This window comes from Eriocheir sinensis, unplaced genomic scaffold (genome assembly GCF_024679095.1).
Source record: "Eriocheir sinensis breed Jianghai 21 unplaced genomic scaffold, ASM2467909v1 Scaffold127, whole genome shotgun sequence".
NCBI classification, from domain to species: domain Eukaryota; kingdom Metazoa; phylum Arthropoda; class Malacostraca; order Decapoda; family Varunidae; genus Eriocheir; species Eriocheir sinensis.
Genome location: NW_026110595.1, coordinates 253,190 through 265,314, shown reverse-complemented (window position 1 = coordinate 265,314; position 12,125 = coordinate 253,190). Strand labels below are relative to the sequence as shown.

The 12,125-nt window shown below is 46.0% G+C and overlaps 1 protein-coding gene across 1 annotated transcript in view; it reads right to left on the bottom strand.

The window, feature by feature from the left end:
• Positions 1 to 905: 905 nt before the first annotated feature.
• The window catches only part of LOC126989704 (cGMP-specific 3',5'-cyclic phosphodiesterase-like), a 52,377-nt gene continuing 41,157 nt past the window's right edge, over positions 906 to 12,125 (bottom strand). The window contains exons 17-24 of the mRNA XM_050848323.1: positions 8,751 to 8,930; positions 7,236 to 7,389; positions 6,566 to 6,711; positions 5,768 to 5,851; positions 4,232 to 4,388; positions 3,613 to 3,680; positions 2,375 to 2,707; positions 906 to 1,703 (exon numbers count right to left, since the gene is read on the bottom strand). Of these exons, the coding sequence (XP_050704280.1) occupies positions 1,626 to 1,703; positions 2,375 to 2,707; positions 3,613 to 3,680; positions 4,232 to 4,388; positions 5,768 to 5,851; positions 6,566 to 6,711; positions 7,236 to 7,389; positions 8,751 to 8,930 (1,200 nt within the window). The 3' untranslated portion in view covers positions 906 to 1,625. The remainder of the gene's footprint in view (positions 1,704 to 2,374; positions 2,708 to 3,612; positions 3,681 to 4,231; positions 4,389 to 5,767; positions 5,852 to 6,565; positions 6,712 to 7,235; positions 7,390 to 8,750; positions 8,931 to 12,125) is intronic.

Genomic DNA, 12,125 nt, shown 5'->3' with positions numbered 1-12,125 from the left:
CTTCTGTTATCGCTGTTTTCTACCTATTCCCCGTTTTATCATAGTTTATCCTATCTCCACCGTTTATCCAATTCCCGTTTTATCATAGTTTATCCTATCTCCCCCGTTTATCATCGCGTGTTTTCTTGTTCTTCCCTTCTACGTAAGTTAGTTAATTAAGCGAATGGAATGGATAAAGAACATCTACTACAATCTAAGCACAGCCTCTCTCTCATTATCATTATTATTATTATTATTATTATTATTATTATTATTATTATTATTATTATTATTATTATTATTATTATTATTGTTACTCTGTTCTAGTTTTTTGAGTGTAACAACAACAACAACAACATCTACACCGAGGAAGAAACACACACACACACACACACACACACACACACACACACACACACACACACACACACACACTCTAGTTATCTCTACTATCACTGTTTAGAAGTAGAAGAACATATTACATTTACTAAAGTATATAATTTAGAAATATACTAACATTATTATATATATATACCCATCAAATGAAGGAAGGAAGGAAGGAAGGAAGGAGAGGAAGGATGGGAAGTAAGGAAGGAAGGAAGGAAGGAAGGAAGGGAGAGAGAGAAGGAGGAGGAAGGAAGGAAAGAGGAAAGGATGAAAAAGAAGGGAGGAGGGAAAGGAAGGAAGGAAAAAAAGAAGGAAAGGAAGGAAGGAAGGAAAGAAGGAAGGAAAGAACAGATGTAAAAGAATGGAAAAAGAAAGAAGATGGAAGGAAGGAAAGAAGGAAGGAAGGAAGGAAGGAAGAGAGAAAGGAGAAGAGGAAGGAAGGAAAGATGAAAAGAAGGAGGAGGAAGGAATGAAGAAAAAAGAAGGAAGGAAGGAAGGAAGGAAAAGGAAGGAAAGAACAGATGTAAAGAATGGAAAGAAGATGGAAGGAAGGAAAGAAGGAAGGAAGGAAGGAAGGAAGAGAGAAAGGAGAAGAGGAAGGAAGGAAAGAAGGAAGGAAGGAAGAGAGAAAGGAGAAGAGGAAGGAAAGAAGGAAGGAAGAAAGGAAGGAAGGGAGGAGGGAAAAATAGAAAGCAAGGAAAGAAATAGACCAAGAAAACATAGAAACGAGGAAAAAAGAAAGAAATTGAAAAGAGAAAGAAAGAAAGAAAGAAAGAAAGAAAGAAAGAAACAACTAACACAATCTCTATAACATTCCCTATCGTGATTAACATTATTATTACAAACATTATCGTTATTCAACTAGGCAGGCAGGCAGGCAGGCAGAATATCCCTACTGAGTGGCGACTGAGAAACGTAAACAAAGCGTCACTATCCTCACTAAGGGGCCCCTAGAACCCAGTAGGCGCTCCCTGATTGGCTGAGGGGAGGCTTATCCATACTGAGTGGCCGTGACGTCATTTTGATCTCGGTCTGTGATTGGCTGATGGGAGGCTTGTCCATACTGAGTGGCCGTGACGTCATATGTAAACAAACCCACGTGGTCTTGGTCTGGGAATCGCTTGTAGCTCCCTGATTGGCTGGCCGTGACGTCATCTTGATCATGTCTTCGTCTCTGATTGGCTGAGGGAGGGTTATCCATACTGAGTGGCCGTGACGTCATATGTAAACAAAGCCAGGTTCGCTTGGTCTCGGTCTTGTCACAGAAGAACGCACATCCGCCCCTTCAGCTTCCCACACGCCCTCCCTGGGTGCTTGCTCTTCCCTAAATACTCCTCCTGTGGGGAAGAGGTGGAGGGATGAGTGGAGAGGAAGGGAAGAGGTGGAGGGGTGAGCGGGGAGGAAGGGAAGGGAAGAGTGGAGGGAAGATTAGGAAGGGAGGAATTTGGATAGGAAGAGAGGAGGGGAAGGGAAGGAAGGGGAAGGATGAAGAAGAGGAAAGATAGGGAGGAAGGGAAAGGAAAGGAAAAGGAAGGAAGTGGATAGTGAAGGAAGGAAGGAAAGGGAAAGAGAAAGAAGGAAAGGAGGAAGAAAAGTGGGAGGTAGGAAAGAAGAGGAAGAGAAACAGAGGAAGAAAGGGAAGAGAAAAGAAGGGAAAGAAAGGGAGAAAGAGGAAGGAAGAAGAGAAAATGAAGGAAAGGAGAAGAGGAATGAGAAGGAGGAAGGAAAAGGAGGAAGAGAGGAATAGGAAAAGGAAAATAAGGAAAGGAAGAAGAGGAAGAAAAAGGGAAGGAAGATAAGAGAAGACAGGAAAAGAAAGGAAGAAATAGAGGAAAGGAAATGGAAAGGAAGGGAAAAGAGGAAGAAGAAGAAGAAGAAAGGAAGATAATGAGGTAGAGGAAGGAGGAGGAGGAGGAGGAAGGAAGGAAGAGAGAAAGGAAAGATAAAAAATATATATATCACACACACACACACACACACACACACACACACACACACACACACTCACATTAGAAGCCTGCCGGGAGACTGGAAGCGAGCACCTCCCTCCTCCACTACCTCCACCTCCTCCTCCACCTCCTCCACTAGTCTCCTTCTTGGGGGAGAGACGGGTGGCAGGTCGCTGGTCACCGCTTGAATCCATAACCCTATCAAGTCTCTTCTCCACCGACCTCCGCTTCGCTCCCCCCTTCAAGACCCTGCTGGCGCCCCCTATTAGTGCAGAGCCGATACCCAGACGCCCCTTGCCCCCCCCTCCTCCTCCTCCTCCGCCCCCTCCTCCTCCTGTTGTGTTGGGGACCCCGGCGACGACTCCTGTTCCGCCTATCGTGTCTCCGTCGATCTGTGAGAGAGAGAAGAATGAGTTGGTGATTTGGTTTGGTTTGGTGTACTCCTCCTCCTCCTCCTCCTCCTCCTCCTCCTCCTTCTTCTTCTTCTTCTTCTTCTTCTTCTTCTTCTCCTCCTCCTCCTCCTCCTCCTTCTTCTTCTTCTTCCTCCTCCTTCTCCTCCTCTCCTCCGATTTCCATTCTGATTTTCTTTTCTCTTTCTCCTCCTCCTTTTCCTCCTCCTCCTCCTCCTCCTCCTCCTCCTCCTCCTCTTCCTTCTTCTTCTTCTTTTCATCATCATCATCATCATCATTGTTATCATTATATTCACTCTAAAAAAAGAGTAATTAATTTATTTTAGTTTTCTTTTCTAAATTTTCTTCATTTTCTTTTTCTCCTTTTTCTTCCTCCTCCTCCTCCTCCTCCTCCTCTTCCTTCTCTTTCTCCTCCTTCTCCTCCTCTTCTTCCTTGCTTAGTTAACATATATAGAAGAATGTGTCAATAATAATAATAATAATAATAATAATAATAATAATAATAAAAATAATACTAATAATAATAATAATTTTGATTTTTTTTCAGGTAAGCGTGTGATCTTCAGTGTAATTAAGGTATGATTCTCTCTCTCTCTCTCTCTCTCTCTCTCTCTCTCTCTCTCTCTCTCTCTCTCTCTCTCTCTCTCTCTCTCTCTCTCTCTCTCTCTCTCTCTCTCTATCTATCTATCTATCACTCATACACCTTAAATTCTCTTTCTCTCTTTCTCTTTCCTCTCTTTCACACACAAACACACACACAAACACACATTTTTCTCTCTCTCCCTCTCTCTCCCTCTCTCTCCCTTTCCCTACCCTCACTCTCTCTCACACACACATCTTACATTATTGGGGGGGTGGAGGGGTGGAGGGGGGGGTGGAGCGCTTACCTTCGGAGGCGAGGTGGAGGTGGTGGAGGTGGTGGAAGGCTTGGGGTTGAGAGTGATCTTGCTGATGACTGGAAGATTAGAGAAAGTGGGCTAGCTTTATTCTCTCTCTCTCTCTCTCTCTCTCTCTCTCTCTCTCTCTCTCTCTCTCTCTCTCTCTCTCTCTCTCTCTCTCTCTCTCTCTCTCTCTCTCTCTCTCTCTCTCTCTCTCTCTCTCTCTCTCTCTCTCTCTCTCTCTCTCTCTCTCTCTCTCTCTCTCTCTCTCTCTCTCTCTCTCTCTCTCTCTCTCTCTCTCTCTCTCTCTCTCTCTCTCTCTCTCTCTCTCTCTCTTATTTATCTTTCTATCTATCTATCTATCGCCTTTTTCCTCCCTTTTTCCTCCCTTCCTCTCCCTTTTCTCCCTTACCATTCTCTCCCTTCCCTCTCTTCTCTTCCTTTCTCTCCTCTCCCTTTCTCTTCCTTTCTTCCTCCTTCTCTTTCCCTCCCTTCTGTACTTTCTTCTCCCTTTCTCTCCCTCTTCTCTCCTTCCTTCCTTTCTCTTCCCTTCCCTTCCTTCCCTTCCCTTCCCTTCCCTTCCCTTCCTTTCCCTTCCCTTCCCTTCCCTTCCCTTCCCCATACTTACCCTCCCTATCATTCCTCTCCACGGGCTTGTCAATATATTCGTGGTCAATCCAGGTCAGTCCCATGTCAACCTGCTCTGCCAATCTCTTCCAATGTTCTCTGTTCGCCTCGCACCCGTCGTAGAGAGGCTTGACCCAGGGGAAGGATTCTGAGAGGGCCTGGGATGGGAAGAAAGGGGGGTTTAACTGGGGTGAACTGGGGGGTAGGGGATAGTGTGGGGTGATTGGGTGGGTGTGTAGGTTGAATCAGGAAAGAATGACCTCACTTTGTTGTATAGAAAGTCTCATTAGTAGGGAAGCATATATGAGTTTTCTGAGTCAAGGGCAATAGTGACTGTTTGGGGTTTTGTTAGGTTAGGTTAGGTTAAGTTTAGGGTATCTTCAAACACATGATAGCCAGCACCTTATGGTATAAATCAACACAGAATGGCCTCACTTTGTTGTATAGAAAGTCTCATTAGTAAGGAAGCATATATGAGTTTTCTGAGTCAAGACCTATAGTGACTGTTTGGGGTTTTGTTAGGTTAGGTTAGGTTAAGTTTAGGGTATCCTCAAACACATGACAGCCAGCACCTTATGGTATAAATCAACACAGAATGACCTCACTTTGTTGTATGGAAAGTCTCATTAGTGAGGAAGCATATATGAGTTTTCTGAGTCAAGACCTATAGTGACTGTTTGGGGCTTTGTTAGGTTAGGTTAGGTTAGGTTAAGTTTAGGGTAACTTCAAACACATGATAGCCAGCACCTTATGGTATAAATCAACACAGAATGACCTCACTTTATTGCATAGAAAGTCTCATTAGTAAGGAAGCATATATGAGTTTTCTGAGTCAAGACCTATAGTGACTGTTTGGGGTTTTGTTAGGTTAGGTTAGGTTAAGTTTAGGGTATCTTCAAACACATGATAGCCAGCACCTTATGGTATAAATCAACACAGAATGACCTCACTTTGTTGTATAGAAAGTCTCATTAGTAGGGAAGCATATATGAGTTTTCTGAGTCAAGGCCTATAGTGACTGTTTGGGGTTTTGTTAGGTTAGGTTAGGTTAAGTTTAGGGTATCTTCAAACACATGACAGCCAGCACCTTATGGTATAAATCAACACAGAATGACCTCACTTTGTTGTATAGAAAGTCTCATTAGTAGGGAAGTATATATGAGTTGTCTGAGTCAAGGCCTATAGTGACTGTTTGGGGTTTTGTTAGGTTAGGTTAGGTTAAGTTTAGGGTATCTTCAAACACATGATAGCCAGCACCTTATGGTAGAAATCAACACAGAATGACCTCACTTTGTTGTATAGAAAGTCTCATTAGTAGGGAAGCATATATGAGTTGTCTGAGTCAAGGCCTATAGTGACTGTTTGGGGTTTTGTTAGGTTAGGTTAGGTTAAGTTTAGGGTATCCTCAAACACATGATAGCCAGCCCCTTATGGTATAAATCAGCAAACTACTACTACTACTACTACTACTACTACTACTACTACTACTACTACTACTACTACTACTACTACTACTACTACTACTCCCGCCACATACCTTATACAGAGGCAGACAGATGACTTCAATAAACCCAACTTGCATCTTAGGGAGCTCATCTTTCTTCTCCCTGTCCATCATGGCCTGAGGAGGTGGAGGAGGAGGAGGAAGAGGAAGAGGAGGAGGAGGAGGAGGAAGAGAGAAGGGGGTGCTTAGATACATAGATATATACATAGAGTCATAGATTAGACTAGAGTGGTCAACTATCTCATGAGGTTAGATTATTCGCTATATTTTCTACCGTACTCTTTCTCAGCCTTTCCCAACCTTTCCCTTCCCTTCCCTACCCTTCCCCAGCCTTCCCCATGCACTCCCCAGCCTCCCCCACCTTCCCTGCCCTTCCCCATCCCATCCTTTCCCTTCTTTTCCCCTTCCTTTCCCCTTCTCTGCTCTTCCCTACCCTTCCCTAACCTTGCCTAACCTTCCCCAAGCACTCCTACTCCTTCCTACCCTTCCCCAAGCCTTCCCCTATCCTCCCCTACCTTCAGCTCCCCTTCCCTACCCTTCAAATATCTCTCAATCTTCCCCAACTTCCCCTAAACTTCCCTACCCTTCCCTAACCTTGCCTACCCTTCCCCAAGCACTCCTACTCCTTCCGACCCTTCCCCAAGCCTTCCCCAATCTCCCTTTCCTTCCCCTACTCTTCCTTACCCTTCCAAATATCTCTCAACCTTCCCCAACTTTCTCTGAACTTTCCCCACTCTTCCCCACCCCTCCCTACCCTCCCTACCCTTCCCCTATCGTTCCCCAAACACTCCTACCCTTCCCCAACTCCCCCCAATCCCCCTCATCACCTACCACGGGCTGTTCATTGAGTTGCAGGCGCTCCAAGTCTCCCTGCTCAAAGAACTCGTCGGCCACCAACTTTGCGGTTTTGTGTTGAACCTCCCACGGCTTGGCGATAGCGGAGACGTCACAAGCTGTCATCATCATCCCGCAGAGAACTGATGGGGAGGGGAGGGGAGGGGAGGGGAGGGGGGGGAGGGTGTTAGAGTAATGGGGTTGTTTGATAGTTAGTGAATTAGTTAGTTAGTTAGTGGGTTATAGCTGTTAGTGTGGTTTTGAATCTTGTGGTTTATTTAATTCTACTTCTGTTACTACTACTACTACTACTACTACTATTGTTTGCTACTAATATTTCTGTTAGTTTTAATCTTTCTTCTCCTCCTCCTCCTCCTCCTCCTCCTCTTCTTCCTCCTCCTTCTATCTTTCTTTCTTTCCATCTCCTTCCTCTGTTTCTTCCTCCTCCTCCTCCTTCTTTCTCTCTGTCTTTTCCTCCTCCTCCTCCTCCTCCTCCTCCTCCTCCTCTTCCTCCTCTTCTTTGTCCTCCTCCTTCAGTGATCTTTCTTCCTCCTCCTCCTCCTATTCCTATCCCTTGCTACATCAAAAACTACCAATACTTCTACAACTATCCCTCCTCCTCCTCCTCCTCCTCCTCCTCCTCCTCCTCCTCCTCCTCTCTACTCACGGTTCTTCTTCTCCTCGCTCTGCCAGTCAAATTCTCCGTTGTCCGAGAGCTCAAGGAAAGTGTTCTTCTTCTTAAAATACATCGCCATATCTGTGCTTAGGATCGCGTTCTCTACAAGGGTCATCACACTCCGGTATTCTTCGGCGCTGAGAGACTGTGGAAGAGGAGGAGGAGGAGGAGGAGGAGGAGGAGGGGAGATATGGTTAGTGAGAGACAGGAAAGAATAGGATAGGGAAAGGATTGTAGAATGAGTTGTTTTGTCAAGGAAGGGAGGAGGAGGAGGAGGAGGAGGAAGAGGAGGAGGAGGAGGGAGGTTAGTAGGGGAGAGGAGGGGATGGGATGGGAAGGGAAGGGAAGGGAAGGGAAGGGAAGGGAAGGGAAGGGAAGGGACGGGAAAGGAAGGGAAGGGAAGGGAAGGGAAGGGAAACAGAGGAAGTGGTTGATAAGTTGATTACTCTCTCTCTCTCTCTCTCTCTCTCTCTCTCTCTCTCTCTCTCTCTCTCTCTCTCTCTCTCTCTCTCTCTCTCTCTCTCTCTCTCTCTCTCTCTCTCTCACTCTCTCTCTCTCTCTCTCTCTCTCTCTCTCTCTCTCTCGCTCTCTCTCCTCCTCTCCTCCTCCTCCTCCTCCTCCTCCTCCTCCTCCTCCTCCTCCTCCTCCTCCTCCTCCTCCTCCTCCTCCTCCTCCTCCTCCTCCTCTTCCCTCATTTATCTCCTCTCTTTCCTTCCTCTTCATCTTCTTTCCTATTCCTTCTCTCCTTCCTTCCTTCCTTCCTTCCTTCCTTCCCTTCCTTCCTTCCTTCCTTCCTTCCTTCCTTCCTTCCTTCCTTCCTTCCTTCCTTCCTTCCTTCCTTCCCTCCCTCCTTCACAATACCTTCACTCACCTAAGAAATTCGTCTCCTTCATTATCTCTCCATCTCTCCTCCTTTCCTCCATTCTTCCTTTCTTCTCTCCAACCCCTCTCCCTCTCTCTCTCTCTCTTTCTCTCTTTTTTTTTTTGGTTTTTCGTTTTAAGAATTCTGAAATTTATACTTTATCTCATTCTCTCTCTCTCTCTCTCTCTCTCTCTCTCTCTCTCTCTCTCTCTCTCTCTCTCTCTCTCTCTCTCTCTCTCTCTCTCTCTCTCTCTCTCTCTCTCTCTCTCTCTCTCTCTCTCTCTCTCTCTCTCTCTCTCTCTCTCTCTCTCTCTCTCTCTCTCTCTCTCTCTCTCTCTCTCTCTCTCTCTCTCTCTCTCTCTCTCTCTCTCTCTCTCTCTCTCTCTCTCTCTCTCTCTCTCTCTCTCTCTCTCTCTCTCTCTCTCTCTCTCTCTCTCTCTCTCTCTATCTATCTATCTATCTATCTCTTCCTCTTCCCTTCCCTTTCCTTCCCTATCCTTCCCTTCCCTTCCCTATCCTTCCCTTCCCTTCCCTTCCTTTACCCTTCCCTAACCTTCCCTTCCCTTCCCTATCCTTCCCTTCCCTTCCCTCCTCCTCCTCCTCCTCCTCCTCCTCCTCCTCCTCCTCCTCTCTCCCCCTCTCACCTGGAAGATGTTATTGGAATCCTGGGACAGAATCATCACACACTGGTCGAAATGGTGATGTTCCATGGTCGAAGTTGAGTAGAGGATTGCCAGAGGTGAGTCTGTTTTGGTCTGGAAGCTGTTGTTGGTACCTCTGTGGTCTAAATCATGACACAGACACGCTACGATCAGCCCCAGCATCTGTAGTAATAGTAGAAGTAGTAGTAGTAGTAGTAGTAGTAGTAGTAGTAGTAGTAGTAGTAGTAGTAGTAGTAGTAGTAGTAGTAGTTTTAGAAGGGAAGGGAAAGGAAGGAAGGAAGGAAGGAAGGAAGGAAAGAGTAGATTAGAGAGAGAGAGAGAGAGAGAGAGAGAGAATGGTTATAGTTTGTTTTGTTGTGTCAATATGCAGTTCTCTCTCTCTCTCTCTCTCTCTCTCTCTCTCTCTCTCTCTCTCTCTCTCTCTCTCTCTCTCTCTCTCTCTCTCTCTCTCTCTCTCTCTCTCTCTCTCTCTCTCTCTCTCTCTCTCTCTCTCTTAATCTAGGAGTGCATGCAACGAATTTTTCCCTCCCTTCCTCCTCCTCCTCCTCCTCCTCCTCCTCCTCCTCCTGTCCATCTCCTCTCTCTCTCTCTCTCTCTCTCTCTCTCTCTCTCTCTCTCTCTCTCTCTCTCTCTCTCTCTATCTCTCTCTCTCTCTCTCTCTCTCTCTCTCTCTCTCTCTCTCTCTCTCTCTCTCTCTCTCTCTCTCTCTCTCTCTCTCTCTCTCTCTCTCTCTTCTCTTCTCTTCCTATTCCCTTCCCTTCCTTCCTTCCTTCCTTCCTTCCCTTCTCTTCCTTCTCTTCCTTCCTTCCTTCCTTCCTTTCCTCCCTTTCCTTCCCTTCCTTCTCTTCCCTTCCCTTCTAATTCCCTTCCCTTTCCTTCCTTCCTTCCTTCTCTTCCCTTCCTTCCTTCCTCTCTCTCCTTCCTCTCTCTCTCTCCTTCTCTCTCTCTCTCTCTCTCTCTCTCTCTCTCTCTCTCTCCTCTCTCTCTCTCCTCTCTCTCTCTCTCTCTCTCTCTCTCCTCTCTCTCTTCCTTCCTTCCTTCTTTTCCCTTCTTCCCTTCCTTCCTTCCCTTCTCTTCCTTCTCTTCCCTTCCTTCCTTCCTTCCTTCCCTTCCTTCCTTCCTTCCTTCCTTCCTTCCTTCCTTCCCTTCCCCTCCCTTCCCTTCCCGTCCCTTCCCTTCCCTTCCCTTCCCTTCCTTTCCTCTTTCCTCCAATTTTTTCTTCCTCTTTTTCTCTATTATACTCGTGATCCTCCTCCTCCTCCTCCTCCTCCTCCTCATTCTTCTCTCAATACCTCCTTTCTCACTAATCCTATTCTTCCTTCCTCCCTCCCATCATTCCCTCCTCCTCCTCCTCCTCCTCCTCCTCTTCCTCCCTTCCTTCTGATTCCTTCTCCTTCCTTTCTTTAATCTATCCTCCTTCTCTCCTTCCTTTTTATTCTTTTTTTCCTTTTTTATATATATTTTTTCTCCTTCCTCTCTCTCTCTCTCTCTCTCTCTCTCTCTCTCTCTCTCTCTCTCTCTCTCTCTCTCTCTCTCTCTCTCTCTCTCTCTCTCTCTCTCTCTCTCTCTCTCTCTCTCTCTCTCTCTCTCTCTCTCTCTCTCTCTCTCTCTCTCTCTCTCTCTCTCTCTCTCTCTCTCTCTCTCTCTCTCTGTTCCTCCTTCCTCCCTTCCTTTCTCTCCCTTATTCTCCCTTTCCCTCCTCCTCCTTCTTCTTCCCCTCCTTACCTCCCTTCCTTCCTTCCCTCCCTTCCCTTTCCCACCTCCTCCTCCTTCTCCCTTCCTTCCTTTCCTTCCCTTTCTTGCACTCCTCCTGTTCTGTCTCACTCATTCTCCCCTTCTCATTCCTTTCTCCCCACTCTCTTTTTTTTACAACAAGAGTCGGCTCAAGGGCAACAAAACGTGTATAAAAAAAAGCTCGCTGCTCGCCGCTCCCACAACAGAAGATAGTTTAGAGTAGCCGAAAGAGAGGTCAATTTCGGGAGGAGAGGTGTCCTGATACCCTCCTCTTGAAAGAGTTCAAGTCGTAGGCAGGAGGAAATACAGACGAAGGATGATTGTTCCAGAGTTTACCAGCGTGAGGGATGAAAGAGTGAAGATGCTGGTTAACTCTTGCATAAGGGGTTTGGACAGTATAGGGATGAAAGAGTGAAGATGCTGGTTAACTCTTGCATAAGGGGTTTGGACAGTATAGGGATGAAAGAGTGAAGATGCTGGTTAACTCTTGCATAAGGGGTTTGGACAGTATAGGGATGAAAGAGTGAAGATGCTGGTTAACTCTTGCATAAGGGGTTTGGACAGTATAGGGATGAAAGAGTGAAGATGCTGGTTAACTCTTGCATAAGGGGTATGGACAGTATAGGGATGAAAGAGTGAAGATGCTGGTTAACTCTAGCATAAGGTTATTGGAAAGTATAGGGATGAAAGAGTGAAGATGCTGGTTAACTCTTGCATAAGGGGTTTGGACAGTATAGGGATGAAAGAGTGAAGATGCTGGTTAACTCTTGCATAAAGGGTTTGGACAGTATAGGGATGAAAGAGTGAAGATGCTGGTTAACTCTTGCATAAGGGGTTTGGACAGTATAGGGATGAAAGAGTGAAGATGCTGGTTAACTCTTGCATAAGGGGTTTGGACAGTATAGGGATGAAAGAGTGAAGATGCTGGTTAACTCTTGCATAAGGGGTTTGGACAGTATAGGGATGAGTGAAGATGCTGGTTAACTCTTGCATAAGGGGTTTGGACAGTATAGGGATGAAAGAGTGAAGATGCTGGTTAACTCTTGCATAAGGGGTTTGGACAGTAAAGGGATGAAAGAGTGAAGATGCTGGTTAACTCTTGCGTAAGGGGTTTGGACAGTAAAGGGATGAAAGAGTGAAGATGCTGGTTAACTCTTGCATAAGGGGTTTGGACAGTAAAGGGATGAAAGAGTGAAGATGCTGGTTAACTCTTGCGTAAGGGGTTTGGACAGTATAGGGATGAAAGAGTGAAGATGCTGGTTAACTCTTGCGTAAGGGGTTTTGACAGTAAAGGGATGAAAGAGTGAAGATGCTGGTTAACTCTTGCGTAAGGGGTTTGGACAGTATAGGGATGAAAGAGTGAAGATGCTGGTTAACTCTTGCGTAAGGGGTTTGGACAGTAAAGGGATGAAAGAGTGAAGATGCTGGTTAACTCTTGCGTAAGGGGTTTGGACAGTAAAGGGATGAAAGAGTGAAGATGCTGGTTAACTCTTGCGTAAGGGGTTTGGACAGTATAGGGATGAAAGAGTGAAGATGCTGGTTAACTCTTGCATAAGGGGTCTGGACAGTAAAGGGATGAGCATGAGTAGAAAGTCGTGTGAGGCGAGGCCGCGGGAGGGGGAG